Raw genomic sequence first — 19,412 nt, forward strand, 5'->3', positions numbered from 1 at the left:
CCTTGAATATTAGGATGGGTGTTCTTGGCTAAATGAAAAGGCATGGCCAGCTGCTATAAACCAGTATATTTGTGTTGTGTTTAAGGGCCTATGCTTCTTTACACCAGCTGAGAAGCTAAGTGTATGTCACACCTAATACTACTGTGACCTCAGTCCTAATGTATGCAAAAGGAAACAAGTAAACTTTAGTTCAGTTAAATTCTCCCCTTAATTCTCCCCACATACATGTAACTACAATTGATTTTAATAGAAGGATTAGGCAGTTTCCATTTCCATAGTCTAAACTTGCCTTTTTGGTTAAATGTTATTAGATGTATATATATATATATATATGTATATATGTGATTTCATATAAGCTATCTTGATATGTGTACTTCATGTATATGTATACACATTAGGTTCAAATCCTTAGCTCACATGGAAGACATGGCTTCAGTGACTTCACTAGAGCTAAACTTATTTACAACTGATGAGGATTGAGCCCATTAAACATAAGCATAGTATTGTATCGCAAAAAGCAGGATAGAGACGCACCTTATAAACTAATGAATCAGACATGTATAAGCTTTTGTGAACAAGAACTCACTAAATCATCTGATGACGTGAGTTCTTGCTCACAAAAGCTTACACGTCCACATGGGCAGATATAGGATTTCCTCAAGGGGGTGTGGCCCACTGTCCCTCAGTCCTCCAGGATGGAGGCGAGGCATGGCTGGAGCCCGCAGGTCAGCAGTAGACGCCAGAAAGCTAGGCAGAGAGCAGCAAATCAACAGTGAAGGGGAGGGGGGCAGGTATCTGGGGAAGGGGAGGGAGAAGCCAGAGCCACTCCTGCTCTGCTTCAGCTAGTGGCTGTGAGGAACAGGTGCATAGCGTGCTGGGCTCTACCAGCTAAACCAGTGACAGTATGCAGATTCCACCTACCAGCCTCCGCTCCCGGCTTTCCTTCTACACTTCCCTCCATGTCCTGTGCTGGCAGGAGAAATCTGTGCACCACTGTCACTGTACCTACACAACTGCTCCCTGCAGGGCATCCTTGCCTTCCCTCCTTGCTTGCATCATCTGGGAACAGCTACAGCAGCAGGAGAGAATACCAGGTAGCAGAGGACACCAGGTTGGATGGGGGGAGGGAGGAAAGCAAGGCTAACTAACTCTCTCTGCTCAAAGTAGTTTGCTGTAATACATATCCATCCACCAACCAGACATGTCCTTATATGGGTTTTTTTCCCTAGTGGTATGAGGAATTCTTTTTTTTTTTTTCCTGAAAATACTTTATTACTAGGCCATATTAGGAGATACAGTAGAATGCCAGACTACCACACTAAGTAGGACTGGCCTCTGTGTGGTTATGAAAACGTACTGTTTAGTGATTGATCGCTACCTATAATGCAACTGTTATCTCTGCATTTTCCTGTAACAACAGAAGTGTAGCAAAGCTTTTGTAATTTTAATCGTTGTATTGAGAGCTGAATTTACAGCAGTGGATCACTACAGAAGTATGCAGCAGTTACAGTGACAGCATAACATCAGATGCCCACTTCTGTGCAGCAACTCTCCTCCCATTATGAAGGGGCTAAAAGGTACATTTGCCCATAGCCAGCAATTACATTTTAAAGTACTGTGCTAACATATAAGGGAATTTAAAGAGGTATTTTTTCAAGTTTTCATAAATAGCATGAGATTTCCTGATCAAAAAGGAGCAGGAACTTTAAGCGAAGGAAAGAAACTGCACTGCAGAAAAAATATGCAGTTGACTGGAAGTGCAGTTGTTCAGCATCCTACTGTAATGTGTCAAATGTATTGTTTAAATGAAAAGCATTCTAAGTCATGCAAATGCCAAAAATTTTTAGAGTTCTTAATTTCTTCTCTCAAATATTCTCAAATGCTAAGAAAATTTATTTTAACTGTTTCAAATATATACAAAATAAATGATAAAAGAGAGCTAGTATATACAAGCATGCATGAAATTGTCAGTGCAAAATATTTGAAATAGGCATTTATCAAAAACTTACAATTGTACTAAGACACATTAATGTACTCTGTAACCTAGGAAGCTACCTCACCTTGGATGGACTAAAAAAGTGATATCACCAAAGTCATACTGTACCTTGGTACCACAGGAATTTTTCTATTGTCTCAAGTAGAATTTTATAAAAAAATTAATGCAGTATTATGGATCATAACTCTGTCTTCTTTATCAATGCATAATTTCCATTTGCATGAATAACAGTTATAGAAACATATCAAGAGAATACTTAAAAAAAATCAAAACACAGTACAGTATGGGCAATTTTTTTCTTTCTTTTGACATGTACAAAGAAAAAGGTAGGTATTGTCCTAGCTAATCTTGTCTTGCCCACTGGAAGTCATATTGTCTTGACAAACAAAATGATACGTTATCTATGATTACAATGACAGGGTCCTATTCAAGTAAAAGTTCGCAACAGAAGTCTACTTATTTCCCTAGAGCCTTTGTTTTACCTGATGATTGGCCCATCAGATTTTGAGCTTCTTCGGAGGAATGTAAGGGCAGCTTTTCTCCTGAAGAGCAAAGAAGAAAGAGTTTTAATGCTTTTGCCTTCAAGGAGATAAGCAATGTCACTTCAACTAGGAAGCTCAAAATATGATGGACAAAATGGCAGCAACCAACTGGCACTTTTGACCATTGAGTGAAATGAAGATAATGTAAGTATTCTAATTCCCTCCACTATATCTGCCACCCTTATCTACAGTGAAAAATTTACACTGCAATATTTGTTTTGTCAATAAAGTTTATGAGACAAACAGCATTAGCTACAAGTCTGATTGTCCTTGTTTTTAATACACTTCTACAAAAAGAGAGATAACTCCCAAGAACCACACTTAATCCCCACCACATTTCATGAAGCACAGTCTAGTTCACATACAGTAGTACTCTGACATCAATATTCTAACACTTCTTTGTGCTTATGAAAAGTACATCCCAGACAGCGATACACAGGAAGAACTGAAAGGAATTTACAAAGCCTTTGCTGGCTTTCAATCTTCAGACAAAGCTTAACGAATGAAGCATTGTCAAAATGTATGGATGTCTCGCAATGAATAATATCAGCTTGTCGTCATGAATAACAACTCCTCTGTGCTAGAAAGGGCCAAGGAGCATTGGGTTTTGTATCAAGTTTGATTCACGTCTGCTTAAATAGCTCGCAAAGCAGGAAGCTGATAAAATGGCTTCTCAAAAGCAGGTAGGTGGGACAAGCACTGTTAACACAAGGAACTGGACTATAAGAAAAAATGGAAACATTAAACTAGTCTCTTAGTTAACTTTTCACCAATGACATTTGCAACTTCCATTTACTTGTCCTATTTATTTCCATTAAATAAAACAAGTTTAGAAAGAGAGAGAAACTCTACAGGTAAGAAGAGAAGGAAATCTGTAAAGGGCATCTGGGTACGTACCAGGGAAAGCGGGGGTGGTCTGTCCAAGGGGAGTAAAAGGGGTTTGCTGCATAGCCAACTGGTGGAGCTTGGTCAACTGCTGAGGGGGTAGGAGGGACATTAGAACTAAGAAGGTTATTGTTATAGAGTACAACAAGTCACACCAAAAAAATTAAGAACAAAATTATAATAAAAAAAACAGGAAGCCATGTTAAGACATGGCAAACACAACATTAACAGAAGGACTTGGCCTGGGTAAATACAGTAAGCCCAAATCTTTAGCAGAAGTGCTTGATCAGGGTCTGAAGTACAATACCAGCAGCAAGCCCAATTTTGATCTCTGTCTAACTGAAATTACTTAACTCCATCACTACAGATCTCTTCTGATCCCACAGGCACACAAATAGCATAGCCAGCACTGACAAAACTAGGAGATACTAATGCTGGTATGAAGGTGCCAATGCAAACTAGTTCTAGTTGCATCTTGGCTTCTCAGGCTTTGTAACTGACTACAACTGCCTACTATGAGCTTAGAATAGATATACAATATCTGAGCTGTGTCCAGTCTGCTGCCAGGTCCAGGATGGTCAAATTCCAATATTTAAGAAATCCTTTTAAGTTCCTGGAATAACTGTAAGAAACATGCAATGACTGACCATTCTATTTCATTACCCAGTGGATGTGACCTTCACTTTACTTGTATACAGTACATTTTGAGGGAAATTTATCTGGCAGGCAAACCAACTGTAGGTCTTAAAGTAGGCTTTTTAAAAAATATTTTATACAAGCTATCTAGCAGCTTGGCAAAATATGGGCTTCAGCCAACACAGGTAAGTATTTCAGATCCTGCATATCCCTTGTTGTGCTCGGAGTCTTTTCACGGCCCCTTCATAAACAGATCTCACGAAGAAGAATGCTATTGGAATACATTTTGTGCTCAATCTCTTCTATTGTTCCAAATTCAAAATTAACGAAGTAGAAATTTCCATCCTACTAAGGCCACTTTCAAGATTTTGCTGTGTATGGAGGAGGGAACATCATGTGTCACATGCCCCTCGGAGACCTTACAGTGCTTTGGTGACCTTAAAGGTTTACAGAATCATAGAAATCAGAAATGGAAAAAAAAACCTGATAGACCAATTAATCCAGCCCCCCTGCGAGGCATAGGGAGGGAGTTATTTTAATTTTTAAGTGAAATAACATTTGAAAAAAACTCCTTACTCCTGCAGCACATCTGAGGGAGGGCGTGCAGGGAAGTCTGATATTAGCAATGGGAAGGGTGAAGCACTGGCGGCAGAAGAGTTGGGAAGCTGAAGAAAACAAGTAGGGAGGTGGAAAGGGAATCTTAGAAATGGTATATTTCTGTCAGCTACCAGGGAGTTGGCAGGCAAAACATCAGCAGCACTTGGCATGCAAACTTTGGCAACTTTTTAAAACAAACTGGCAGAAAAGAGAAGGTCAAATATGAATATTCCACAAGTCGGAGTTTCCATCGGCTATTCTACCCAATCAAAAAGCACTGAAAGCACCACTTACTAAACATCTCTTCAAGGTTTCACTTATCTAGGGGGAGGAGTATCATTTTGCAAGGAGTTTTGTGTACAAATCTCTACCTATCAAAATAAGAATAAACCCTAGTATCATACACAACAGGATTCCATCAAAACAACGTGGAAAACAAGGTCTACGATATGTTATTCTCCTAGGCATGGCAACAATAAGTTAAATAAAAATAATATAATTATGAAAAGAAGAATTTTCCTCCCTCACACTAAAATGAAAACCAAAATGCTTTCTTTAGGCTTGTTTTAAAGTTAAAAATATAATTTTCAGTGATTCTGTAGCAATTACATTTTTCTTTTAAAATTAGTGTCTATATGCTGAATACTCACTGTGATCCCAAACGTCTACTGACAGTTACTGTGCAGTACCTTACAAGATCCACTTCTTCACTACTGTCATTGCCAGACTAGCTTCTCCCAGCATTCTTAGCTCACATGATATGAGTCTCACTTACTGCTACTGGGATTGAGAAATGGAAGCTGAAATAAATAACTTGGGAAGCTCAGACCACTCAATCAAACTGCTCTTTATCTGGACAGTCCTTATATACCCATGAAGGAACATTGTTTCATCCAAAGGAATGACTTCAGGGACTAGGGACATTATAGCCACTTGGGGCAGAGGGAAATAATGAACTCTTTTCTGTTTATTACTAATTTAGATTATTTTAAGAAATATTCTTAAAACAGAGAAATATTCTTAAAACAGACTTTTAACAAATGCATACTATAACATGAAAAAACCTCAAAAGGAACATGAACTTCATACTGAGGCATTAGGTTAAAGTTGCTAAAACCAATGCCTCAACTGTCTAAAACATATCTGGTGTGTCTAATTTGTGTACGCTGATGGGCTGGAGGGAGCTATACAAAGTTCTAGGATGTAGCATTTATTCGGACATATATTAGGTACAGAGGTGCCATGATCAGAGAGCACTAGTTTTTATCAGTAAGCAGTTGTGCAGAATAACGGTAGCCATCAACAAAGTTTCTGTGTATGCCTTACTAATGAACAATTGGCAAAGTGGTACATGGCTCAACATATATAATATTAGGTTCCATCAAACTGCACAATTTCCTACGCTCTTCATATGACTGTTTCTCACCCAAATACTCATGAGATTCCTCATCACTGCCAGCTGCCTTCCCTTCTCCCACTGCAGATTTCAAATGAAAACTTGTCTAGATGTTAACATATCTCAACCTGCAGATAAACACACAGGAGCAAACTTGTCCTAAGAGTCAACACTCCCATTGACTTGAGTGAGAGATTTAGCTGAATGAAAAGTTAGAAAATAATTTAAGATTTTACCCCAAGTACTTGAATTAATTTTCATTCCTTTAGCTTACTTTCAGATTTCCAGAACTTTTATTTTGTTTAGGAGTCTCTAAAAAAGAAGAGGTTCAAATATACAAATATCTGTTGTAGAAGACAAACATAGAAAATGTTCTGTCATATTCTATTAATTCAATTGTTCAACACTGTTTTAATGAACAGAACTTTGCAAGAGAGAGAATTATACAGCCAAAGCATGCAGTCTTCTTTCAGGCAACAAATAAACACATTTTTCAAAATAAAGCCAAAGTATAATGAACCAGAACCCAATATTCTTTTTCTAACACTGACCAGCAAATAAATATTCCTACAGTACAGCATATCATAACATGTTTTATTCCTGTAAGAAAGAGAAGCAGCATACTAAGAAGCAACACAGTACAAATGAATGCTGGGATTTTTTAAGAAGGAAAATTAGAAGAAAGAGTAAATTTGTCTGACTAAAAAGAATATATCACATTTTTATTTACAGTCTACTTAAGAGAGAAATTGAAATGAATGAAGCAAAAAACAGGAAATGTTATGCCAAACTGTCTAAAATGTGTACACTGAAAAATTATGGCTTACACTGTGCTGTCTGTTACACTTGATAAATATAGCACCTCTAAAAATTGCCTTAGCTACATTAAATGCCACTGTTATTGGTTTGCATGAATATTGTAGGAGCTGTGGATTTGTGACACCTATGGTTTGTGTTTGTAAGTCCCCATATTTTCTCACATACCACATACCCCCAAATAAGACACACTCCTTCTTTAGGGACGGCAGAATGAAGAAATAAAGATTTTTCCAAATGAAGGGATCTTGACCACATGGCTGAATACTGACCATCTCTGCTCAGACAAAAGCTGCTGCAAATTCCGCACCAGTTATGAAAGAGCTAAAGCTACAATGCTGAAGAATGTACTCTGCCCCTCCCTTCCTAGATGGCAAAAAAGGAGAGCCCAGAGAAGCCATTACAGCATCCCCATTCACCCGTTACAATGTCCCTGTGCTTCAATTCTAGTGCAGAAATCAGTTTCCCAGCTTAACACATGGACCCCAGTCTTGGAGGGCTGGATTCTGGGGAAACAGGATGTGTGGCATGCGAGTAAATATAATATTGTGCAAATAGCAATCATGTATTTAAATCATCTTATCCCTCAAAAATACAAATATTAAACCATAGTGATTCTTTAACAACATGAGATTCACACTAGAGACTTTCAATATAAGGCCATACAACATGCAATGGTGGCTATTAAGTCTAAGATTTTCAGAGGGACGTGAGGAAGTTAGGAGCCTGAATCTCACTAAAGGTTACTGACAGCTGGGTGTCAAACTCCTTTCACAGTTCTGTTGAAAACTCCAGCATTTCCACAATTGCCAACAGTTACCATCTACTGAATATGAAGAGATTTCTGTAATTTATCCCTCTATTTAACTGAGAGTTAATTGTGTTATATGCTGGTTTCTTAATGGCATCTGTTATATAAATAATATAATGCACTGCAAGCCCATATCACAGGGATGGGATGACCAGTTCAGAAGGTTACATCCCCTAGGGTTGTATGGTGATGGTATAAAAAGATGTGAAGCACACATGCAAGGGGACAGATATGAGAATTCCCAGGAAACCTTAACCCTGACTTTTCCGAGTCAGAGCCTTAGCCCACTGGAATTATGCCAATTTATATTTGGCCTTCTAACATATATGCAATTGAAATCTCCACCTTCTCATTACAGTAAAGTATGCTTTTGGTTTTACTACTTGGCAGCTTTTTAAAGATAAATTTGTATTTTTTCTATTTCTAAGTATTTTACTGAAATATGAAGCAGTGTTTATTTACATACTTTCTTCTTAAAAAAAAGATATTCTTTTAATGACCAGCTTCACTCCAAAATAAATATAAACAGTTAACAAATGTGAATTTTGGCATGAATGGCTAAAAATTGCAAAGACATTAGTCTTTGCAATATGGATAGTAGAAACTACCAAAATCCCATGTGAAATGAATATCAGTCAAATACAATACTTTTTTCATTTGTAATGAATCTACTCCAACAGGAGAGTGTATCAAAGCTGTTATCAAACAAAAGGACAATTTGGTATTTAATCAATGCCAGAAGTCAATAAGCACTAGCTGGGTACACAAAGGGTGCATCTACATGAGACGTTTACTGTGGAGTTACCTAATTAGCTCTGCAGTAAAGTCTGAGCATCTACACATCTATTAAGCCATAGTTTCTCAACCTGTGGTACGTGTACCCCTGGGGGTATGCGAGACACAAGCAGGGGGTACATGGGTCCCCAATACTCTCTCTCTCTTGCCCTCTTTTCCTCTCTCTCTTGTCCCTTCCTCCTCTCAAAACTACGGCAAAAATGTTGGTGCACCACGCATTGTGCAGCACTTTACATTCCCCAGTATTAATTTGGCGTGCAACACTTTGCACAGCACTGGGTTCAGCCCTCCTAGCTTTGGCCAACATCACCTCTAGCCCAAGTACATACTTGAGTTGTGCACACCTGGTGTAAAAGGTGGCAACCCTACCCACACCAGATCAGACATCTGTCATATTATGGCCTTCTATACACAGCCCTTCTTCCAACATATGAAACACATTAGTCTGTATATATAAAATCCCCTGGAAAATTGAGTGTTGGGGTACTTATTAAAATTTTCAGAAGTTAGGGGGTACTTGCTACTTAAAAGGTTGAGAAACATTGTATTAAGCCACAGTAAACTAATAAATGCCTCTGTAGGATAGTGCTTATTTAATCCACTCCAATGCACATGTCAATGCTGACAGGGCTGGATGGGGCATGAGAGTGCACTGAAGCACCCTTGCCCCAGCCACCCCCTCCACAGCACATTGAGCCAGGTCAGAGCAGCCCCAGGCTGGCAGGCTGAACTCCCTGAGCTTCCTGTCAGCCAGGGCTGCTCCAATCTAGCTCAACATGCTGCAGTCCTGGACACGCATGTAAATGTGACATCCAGAAACAATAAATTCTGGCGCAAACTGTGCCAGAGCTTATTCAGTCAAATTGATAGCACATGTAGCTGCCCCCAAAAGATACAAATCTCCATATTCCCTTCCTCTCTCAACCAAGTACTATATTTGGCCTATATTTGTTTAGTGTTTAAACAGGGGTATTAGGAGAATCAGGCAAATAAATAACAGAACAGCTCCATTCTACCAGTCATCTACCCAATATTTTTGCAATCGTCAAAGCACTGCGCAAAAATTATTGCAGTCTATAGAAAAAACAATCCTGGTCCCCAGCACTGTAATGAAGCACTACCTTGGTACTACCTCATGAGGGAGAGTTTCATATCCTGAGTCACCATATTATTTGCTATAGCTCCAAAGGGCATCACTTTTATCTGGAAGTTTTACAGCCAAGCACCCATCATGGCCAACCTTTGGAGGTTATGAAATCCGACAAAAGCACAGCATAAGATGATGCGGCCCTCTCAATACACCTGCAGATGGATTGTAACGTAAGTATGATATAACCATTATCTCATTAGGATCAGTCATTCATGACTCTCAGAGATTTATCCCAGACATTTCTGACCTTGTATATGCAATACATACTCACTGGATCAAGTCCCTGACAACAACAGTTTGGCAGGCATAGGTAAAATGAATGTGCCTGTATTATGGCTTAATCATCACTTTAAGAGAACAAGGTCTTTCCCCAATCCTAATATTGGCATAGACCAGCTCAGAGAAGCAGCTCTCTGAAATCAATGTAGCCTCTTTGGTCCTAAAACTTTCAGACTAGCAAACAGAGCATAGATAAGGAAGTGAAATATTATAGCTATATATTTTTCCATATCTATATCTAGATCTGTAGCTACAAAAGTGAGTTCAAAATATTATTTGATTTATATGTTTGACAAAAAGTAAGATTTACTTAAAATTAAAAACCTGGTGGGTAATTTCTGTAATCTTTCACATTTTTTCTAAATTTTCTACAAAAAAGAAAGAAATTTCAGTCTCTGAAACTATTTCATTTTTAGCTTTTTCCATTTCCTGTGTACTCCACAATTTTCTCCAGTGAAATAAGAGGGAAAACAAAGAACTGGAGAGGAAGTGGGAAGGATGAAAAAACACAAACATTCATTTTTTTAATTACCTGCCCCCCACCTCCAACAAAAAAACTGGATTTTCAAGTGCCTTTTTCTTTAAAAAAAAAAAAAAGAAAAGAAAATTGTGACATTTTCCAGAGATTCTAAACATAAATATGTCACAACCCAATTAAATTGTGCCCATGCCACTGAGCAAGAGATACCATTCAAATCATCCTCATTTTGAATATTAAGGGTTAAAAGACATCCCTGCCAAGAAATTCCTTGAAACAAAACGCTGGTGGTGTACTGCAGATAATTGGTCAGCTGAAATAAAATGCTAGGGGAAACTATATATAATTGGTCCAAAGATAAACGTAAGCTCCTCACACGTAGCACACACGTAACAGGTAGAGAAACCTAACCCACTACCTTATAACTTGAGGAGACAAAGAGCTGCCACCTGCCAAAAATTAAAGATTCCATATAACGGTTCACCATTGGATATTCCTGTAAAACACCTCTGCCTATAAATAGTTTAACAGTTTCCGCCCAAGGCGGAGAGCTCTGGGGATCTCACAGGAAACACCTGTGCTTGTCACCAGAGAATTGGGAAATTGATCAATTCCCAATCAATCGCCCCGTCAGCGTAAAATATTGACGAAGAAAGTCTTGCAAGCGCGACCGTACGTTCCCGGCGCCACGTCCGTCGTTATCTCGTTGTAACCTAACTGCGTGCGTGTACTCGACTCTGTAACCGAAGTTATATGTGTATATTCAACTCTATAACCGAAGCTGTAACGGAACAAAGGCTCGCCTGCGTCGTCCACCACTATCTAGGCGACGTAAGTAAACAAACTCCTGTAACCTACATGTGTCTGTGCCTGGTTAATTCCACTCCATCCATCACTACCCGCCTGCCGAGCTCTAAATCTAAACACTCCGGTGTAAGTCAGGCAGCTGCTGGCTGCTGCTCTGATTCGCAACAAACTAAATGTTTCATAAAACACCATTAAGTTTGTGCAGTTGTTCCTGTCCTCTGCTTCAGCATCTGCCATGCCCTGACCATTGGAATGCTCCTAGATAGTGAGCTTTGGGAATAAATCAAACTGCCTTTGCTAGCCTACAAAATGGACTGTTTCTCACTGCAGAGAGCAATCAATTTGCTTCCCAAACAACACTGGTTAGGTATGAAGGATATTCTCTGGAACTACAAAGTGAGAACTAGTAAATGTATCTTCATGCATTGCCAGCCCAGTCCCGTTTTCTCTGACTAATGGAATCCAGTGGTGAATGCCTGTGTCTTTAGGGGCAAAGAACTCGCATGTGGCTCTCAAAGAGTACCTATTTGCCCAGCTCTCAAACATACTATTACCTGGCTCATCTTTCAATTGTAAAACCCATGACAATCATCAAAAGTCTGACACACTTCTCTTCTGAAAAGGTTGTGGTAGTGAGCAGCCTCCTCAGGATAAGAACAGAAATCAGTTATTTGTGCTAGTATGCCTAGATCCTGTTAATGATTTCGATGCTACTGACTACAAAGGGCTGCCAATTTGTCTTGGAAGGACTGGACAAAGTGGTTAAAGTGGTTCCATTCAATTTAAGATAGAATTCAAAGGGCTGTTTTGGGTAACTGCTTCTTCTTATCAATGGGGTTAGCCATGGCATCCCATGAGGGTCAATTCCATCTTTCCCCTTGTTTAATGTCCATGTAAAGCCACCAGAGAATGTCACGAGGAGCTATGAACCAACACATAACCAAGAGACTGAGGACACACAGGTCTGCATCTCCTCTTCTTTGAATCTACATTAGATAATTTCCTGGCTTTCTCAACAGAAGTTTGGGCCATGGAGGAAAGCTAGCTAGTTTAAATAATCCATCAAAATTGGGATGCCAATGGTAACAGTGGGCCTCAAGCCTGAGATCTCACTAGATTCCTTCCTGCTCATGGACTCTCAGAGAACAGTATAGCAGAAGTGCTTCCTTTCACTTCAGGATGGCAAAGAGGCTGCTTCTTTTCACTTGAACAGTTTCATCCATCTTTCTTACCTCAACAATAAACTATAGCCTGCTGTACCAAGAAAGGCAACCTTCAGCAAACTTCAGCTACTATAAGATGATGCTATTGATCACTGGCTAGGCCAGAATAAAGAGAAAAGACTATTACACTTGCGCTCTGTCCACTGCATTAATTGGCAATTCACTTCCAGGTGAAATTCTAGATGTTGATTATAATTACAAAATCCTCAGTGGTTTAGATCACTGTTATCTCAGAGATGACCTCTCTTGGGTCTTAGTTAACTAGGTGTTTCACATGCTTCTGCCAATCATGAAGTCCATGGAAGACAGGGACTCTTCCTTTCACAGGTTGTTCTTTATGAAATTCTCTCATACCAGAGATATCTCAGAGCCTAAGTCTGGCTTCCTATACAACACACTTTAAGATACAACTCATAGAAATACAGATCTGAAGTTCAAAGCACCTGTCTCACCAGCTTCGGCCTTCAAATTCAGCTAGGAGTCTTGGGAACTGCAAGCACACACCCTCAATTTTTGAAGAAGTGGTAACGTACTTAACCTAATTCATTGTAGTATAGTGCAGACTGATACTACCACGAGAAGTGGGTTTCTCATGCTTCTTCATTCACATCCCTAAGAAATTGAAGCAAACAGGTAGGCCAGGCAATTCCCTGAGGCTGTGGACTGGTTTATTTGTGGAGGTTGTACCTATACATGGGATTTCATGTACTGATCCTAATTTTCTTTGGGGTAAAACACTAAAGAAACTGCCAATGAGGCATACTGGTGAAGGTTGCAAAGGGGATGTGCCCTTTGCCACCTGTACCCAGGTTTATATCACTAGAAGTAGACATCAAGAAAAAAAATAATTTAACTAAGAAACAGCAGTCCTTTCTTCTCCTTTTCTTCACTCCTGCTCCCCACCAAATACTGAGATCACCAGAACAGCCAGAAAGTAGCAAGAATTAGCTATAATTACCTATATCCTTTCCTACAGATAAATCATGCACAACAGAAAGCTTTGCTGACCGACTCATTGCTAGGCAACTTTTGGGGTCTCATCTCTGTGTTATGCCAAATAAAATGTTTGGGATGTTTGTTCCCATTCACCAAACTTAGCATTTTATAGTCTGTGCTTAAGTTATTGAACTATTTTGTTTTGAACAATGGGAAGAATTCAGCATTGTCATACAGACTTCCTTTCTAGTAAGACTGAGAACATATTTAATGACAAACTTATGGGAAGGCACAGCTCTGAAAGCAAAGTTTTTGAGACAGCCATAATACCCTAAGTTTTCAAATACATCTGCCCTTTCACATGAGCGCCTAGATAAGTCATTGTATGCATTTGATTATCAACATTTAATGAAGATGAGGAAGTAGAGGTGAAAAACTATTTTGACCATTCTCTAAGGCACAAAATGCATATAGGATGTATATCTTAGTAAAGGGATAGCACTGAACAATGCAGTAATTTAGCATCAGGCCAAGTCCTCAATATTAATAAAGTTTAGTGCTAATAGGTTAAAGGCTATTCAAGGTATTACAGATACTACACATGGTCAGTTACTTTGAGAATACAGTATTAATATTATTGTGTAATATTAATATTAGTAGTAATTAACAGAAGCATGCAGGTGACATAGAAGAGTAGAATGGATATAAGAAAAATTAGGGTAAAACTCACATCCGGGTGTGGAATAGCATATTGTCCCTGAATTGTATAGGCCTGCAAAAGAAAAAATATATATTATTAGACTTTACAGCAGCATCCAGTTAAATCCTATGTCTCACCTGAGCCTTTTTTACCAAATTATTTTTCCTTTCAATAACCCACATGGTAAAACAGAGAAGGTATTTTGATTTTTTGACATGTACATTCACATATAAATTAAGCCAGATAGGGCAACCTCATCCTTCTCCATAGTACCCTACAGTCAATGTTAAAATTGCTCTGTTCAGTTCCTTTCAGCTGTAATTCTTTGGAATGCCGACTATAAAACACTCTGCTTTCTAATCCAGACCATTGGACTGATGTCATGAAAATAACATGCCTTCCCTCTTAAAAAGGTTTCTGCAACAAGCAGCAGCACTGCTGTGTAAAAAGACCCAGAACAGTCCTTTAAATTACATAATTATAATATAATTATTTAAAATAGAGCTTTTTAGCAAGCATACAGAGAAATCCCAAAATGCCTCTGTTTGGATTATAGGATTTCTAATTCAGCATTCAACACCAAGCCAGAACTACAGAACTGCTATACAGTATTTAAACCCAATACACACTTTGCTGTACAAGATTTTTTTAACACAGTTATGCTCGGGAAGCCCTACAAATACATATCAGCAGCTGGTTTGCTTAAAACAACTCTTCGTAATGTGATTATTTCCAACCTCTCATTGTGATCTGATTACATCTTTCCAAGAAAGATTTGGATGATCAGAACATTGCAGGGACTGAACTGGATAGTACAGTGTGTAAAACTAAGACTGGTTTTAGTTCCAAAAAACATCTTAAGATCACACATAAAAAGCACATTTGTTAAATGAATGGAAGTTTTAAAGTGATTGACTATATTCTCTTTTAATCTCCATACCAATTTCACAGGGCACAGTAAGCCCTGTGACTATGACAGTGAAGTCACAATCATGGAAATATTTTCATAGTAAGTGAAGTAATTTCATCACCCTTCGATTTCATGTTACACTAGAAAAACATACTGCATGTTGTTTGCAGGAGTCATGGCTCTATTTTGCATCTGCTGGGTATGTGCAACACAGAAGTTCCTCGTGGCAGGTGACAGACAGTTTATATGCAGACAGGCTGTGGAACTGAGACCATTAAAATTCAGACGATAGAGACATTTCCGGAGTACATATAAAAGCCCTTTGGACTACATTTTCAAACACATTTCTGAAGGCTCATTTTCTTCTATGTAGAGATCATTCTTTCATAACATTCTAACTTTAATTTAAAAATTGCACAACTCTAAGCAGGAGTTGCTTTTATCAGCCTGGTCCCATAGGATACTGAGCATCTGACAAGAACTCAGCAACCTCGTGTTAGGGGCACTTGGTAACTTTTAGGACTGGACTTTCTAAGTAATTGCTCTCACTATAATAAATATAGTTTAATGGAACTGCACTGTGCAAAGTTATAAATGTCAGCCATAGATAAGCAAAGATACAGCAGTCAACTTTGGAGCCAATATTAACCAGGCTCTGAATCTGGCAGCTTTCAGCTATGCTTATGGCCTGAGTCTTAGAAAGCATGCATCATGCACTGAATTTACCCACTTCAAAGTCCATTAATTGTTTTTATTTTCCACCCATTCATGATCCATACTTGTAAAATAAATAGGTAATTCAGAAAGCATATTAAGAGTGCAGACAGAGGGTACTTACTTTAGACAAAACTTCTATTGGTAACTGCTAGCAGGACTGGAACCTTTATCCAAATGAATATTCATGTACACTGCCAGATATTATGGCTGGGATTTATAAAGATGCACAAGGAGTCTGAACAGCCTATTTCTATCCAAATTAATGGGCAGCTCTTAAATCTATTATTCCATAAGGCAGTGTTTATAAAGAAAGAAAAATAATCCAGCCCAGGGTCCAGCTGTGACTGGCACAGGTGAAAAAGGTTTAATTCAGAAAATGGAAGAGTTTTCTCTGTTCTCAGTACTGGCTTCAACAGACAGAAACTTCCCTCTCAGGACCATCACAAATGAAGGCATTCTATGCTTTATTCAAATGAACACTAGTAAAAAAAAAAAAAATCACTGAAACAAAACATGTGCATATTTTTCATCAGAGTAAAAACAATATGGTTTTTCAGCCTGACAGAATTTGCTGAGCTGTGCAGTTAAAAAGTTTAAACAAGTGCCTTTATATAAAGAACATGCATACAGTCATTGATTAACATATCCCATGAGGTACAGAATTAAAAATGAAGAGATTGCTTGTATTCACCACGGTGAAACCAGGTAAGTGAATCAGACTCAGTACCGGTGATATCTGTGATATAGTCATTGACTTTTGCAAAGGTAACACAAATACCTACTCATATATTGTGGAAAGTAACACAAAGCAAAGCGGATTTTTTTTCAAATATTTTGTTTTCTATTATAAAATGTGCAGTATTTATACCTTGCTAAATCTATACATACACCATAAAGCCATATTAGGGTGAAATGTATTTCTGTGCAGGAAGCCAATACAAGGCAAGTATGCCACTTACATCTCACTTATGCCCTCAAAATAGTGCATAAGTTACATTTAAGTGATATATGAGCCTTGTGCTTACTGTCTGCATTACAGCAAATTTCCCTCTCTATAACCTTGAGATCTAGTTTGGTATTTGCAAGGGATCTTGGATTTTTATCAAAGCTTTATAGCAATCCTTAATATATTCTTTTTATCCCCTCAAAAATAAGCACTACAGATACAAACAGCCATATACTAGATACTCTAGTATCAAAGATCTTATTGGGATATCTTACTAGTCAAAACATTTTCAGATGATTCCAAAATAAATGGCATAAAAGATGGATAACAGTTTGTAAAGGGAGAGTAAAGACAGCACAGAAAAGAAAAATGTTGAATGGTCAAAAAGTTACAACATTGCTCCAAATCAACAAGTTGGTCACTTCAGTGATATCCCTAGATTGGCTGGGTGAAGAACAACAAGAGCAGAAAGGTTGGAGACCAAAAGACAACAAGCATTTTTTGTTGTTGTTTGGTTTTCATTTCTGGAAGCAAAAATTCTTTGACATATAGAACATTACCATTTCTTAAGGCACATTCTGGATTTCCTCAGTCTCCAAAGGGTTAAATTCCCCACTCATATCTTTTTCTCATAAAGTATAGTAATAAGGACAGCTGATTGAGGCTGTTCTCTCAAATGTTAAATTTTCCTTTGAATTTCAATTTGATATTTTGACTAATTTTCTTTTGGAGGTCAGACTTTGAACATTGTACATTGCCATCTACAGTTTACAGCAACTGATTACAAACAGGATCCAAATGGATGATAAGTTATACTCTGTATTCAGTAATATACTTACTTAATTCTAGACAGGTTTCACTGATTACAGAAATTTAAAGAGTAGGACAATAAGCATAACATTCAAGAATATATTTAAAATATGTCCAGCCTCTTGGGGATATTCTACCGAATGTCTTTCTTTAAATGCCGAGTTAGTTACAGATATGAAGGTGTCCTGCACAGATGAAAGTCAATGTTCTTAAAAAGTGAAATTACAATTCAGTAATTACTTTTTAACATCAGCATTTCCCAACCCAATTTCAGATATTGCCAGTCAAAAGCACATGGAAAAATCCATGGCATCTCACTTTGGGTAGATTTACATGCAACTTCCTCTGCTTCCATTGACTTAACCCACCCATACATTTGCTCAAGTACCCCCTGACGCTATGATATGGCATATTCTTCCAAGTCCTGGAGCTACGTTATGTGGATTACTCTATTATTGTGATACTGGAGATATGCAGTCAGTTATGTCTGAGGCTTCCCCTCCCAAGAAGGGACAGAAACCATGGCCCACAAAGGCTTGGGTCTTGTGCCATCTGTACAGAAGTCAGGGCATGTATACAACTCCTAAAACAGCCACATGGCCCCAGGCTCTACAGAACCTGAGCTGCTTCTGGAATCCTGCTCAAAGGTCAGGATGGCTTTTGGAAGCATGGAAGGAGAAGCTGTGCAGTAAGTTATTAAAGGGTGAATGCACTCACTTGTACTACTTTGACTTGTGACTAGTACTCAGTCACTGCATAAGCTCCTGGCCCTTCACTCCAACTACAGTCAACTGCTGTTGATTCCCATGGGTGTAGCTCCATTTGCTATTTGTAACAGTCAGTGACTATGCTCAGGGTGCCCCAGGCTGAGGGCCAAGTAGGGTGGGAAAGCAGAAATCATTGTTCATGCGATACGTGGGGACGGCGTACAGACACCAGGAGCCTGGGAATAAGTGAGTTAGGAAGCCTTGAAAGAAAATGGAGGATATGGAAGAGTGGGAGAGCTGAGACAGGTGGCCACGTATTGTGGGATGGGAGAGCCTGAGACAGTTGGCTGGATGTTGCAAGGAGGGTTAGGATAGACTGGGACTGAGAGATGAGAAGGTTGTTAGCAGAATGGGAAAGCCTGAGGTAATTAAAGTTGTTGCCAGGCACTGGGAGAACTTATGGCAGGTAGAAAGGGTATTTTAGGGAGAATGGGAGCAATGCAGGCTGTTGGGAAACAGATTAAACCAAGGCATCCGGAAGGAATTGGTGGTATTTGGTAAGACTAAGGCAATAAAGAGCTAGACCAGGACTTCTCCAGTCAGCTTATGGAGGCGGTTAGGTCAAGGGATGTTATTGTCATGGGTGACCTAAACTACCCAGACATTTGCTGGGAGGAGCAGACAGCCAGGTCTGACCGCTCACGTAGGTTCCTGGCTGTATTACAGGACCTTCACCTTATCCAGAAGGTGCACAGCCCCACTAGGGGTAACGCCTTGCTGGACCTGGTCCTGGCCATGGGGGGATGACCTGGTGAGGGGACTGCAGGTCCTTGACCACCTGGGCAATAGCGATCATCACATGCTGGATTTCACTATCCAACGCAGGGTGTCCAGGGCTCACACCAAGGCTAAAGCCCTTGACTTCAGAAGGGCCAACTTCAATGAGCTTAGGAGACTAGTGGGGGAGGCACTAAGGGCCCAGAAGGTAGAGGAGATGGGAGTCCACGAGGGATGGTCATACCTTAAGGGGGCGATCCTTCAGGCCCAAAGGATAACAGGCCCTGAGAGAAGCAAGGGGGATAAGAGTGCTCAGAAACCCCCTTGGCTCAGCAAGGGCATTCAGCAATGCCTGAGGGAGGTGTACAACTAGTGGACGGGAGGAGCTATTACCAAGGAGGAGTACTCCTCCTCAGCCTATGAGTGTAGAAGGGCTATTATGAAGGCCAAGGCAGAGATGGAGCTCAGGCTAGTGTCCAGGATTAAGGACAACAAAAA

At 39.3% G+C, this 19,412-nt stretch overlaps 1 protein-coding gene across 28 annotated transcripts in view; it reads right to left on the reverse strand.

Moving 5' to 3' along the window:
• The window catches only part of PCBP3 (poly(rC) binding protein 3), a 247,485-nt gene that overhangs the window by 51,828 nt on the left and 176,245 nt on the right, over nt 1-19,412 (reverse strand). For 20 of the 28 annotated variants that reach the window (XM_025202249.1, XM_025202248.1, XM_006022070.3 and 17 more), the window contains 3 exons: nt 14,078-14,119; nt 3,436-3,514; nt 2,479-2,538 (listed from right to left, as the gene is read on the reverse strand). In XM_025202249.1, coding sequence (XP_025058034.1) covers nt 2,479-2,538; nt 3,436-3,514; nt 14,078-14,119 — 181 coding nt within the window. The remainder of the gene's footprint in view (nt 1-2,478; nt 2,539-3,435; nt 3,515-14,077; nt 14,120-19,412) is intronic. The other 8 variants (XM_025202268.1, XM_025202255.1, XM_025202259.1 and 5 more) reach the window with 3 other exon arrangements.

The sequence above is a fragment of the Alligator sinensis genome, unplaced genomic scaffold (assembly GCF_000455745.1).
Source record: "Alligator sinensis unplaced genomic scaffold, ASM45574v1 scaffold566_1, whole genome shotgun sequence".
Classification (NCBI taxonomy): Eukaryota; Metazoa; Chordata; order Crocodylia; family Alligatoridae; genus Alligator; species Alligator sinensis.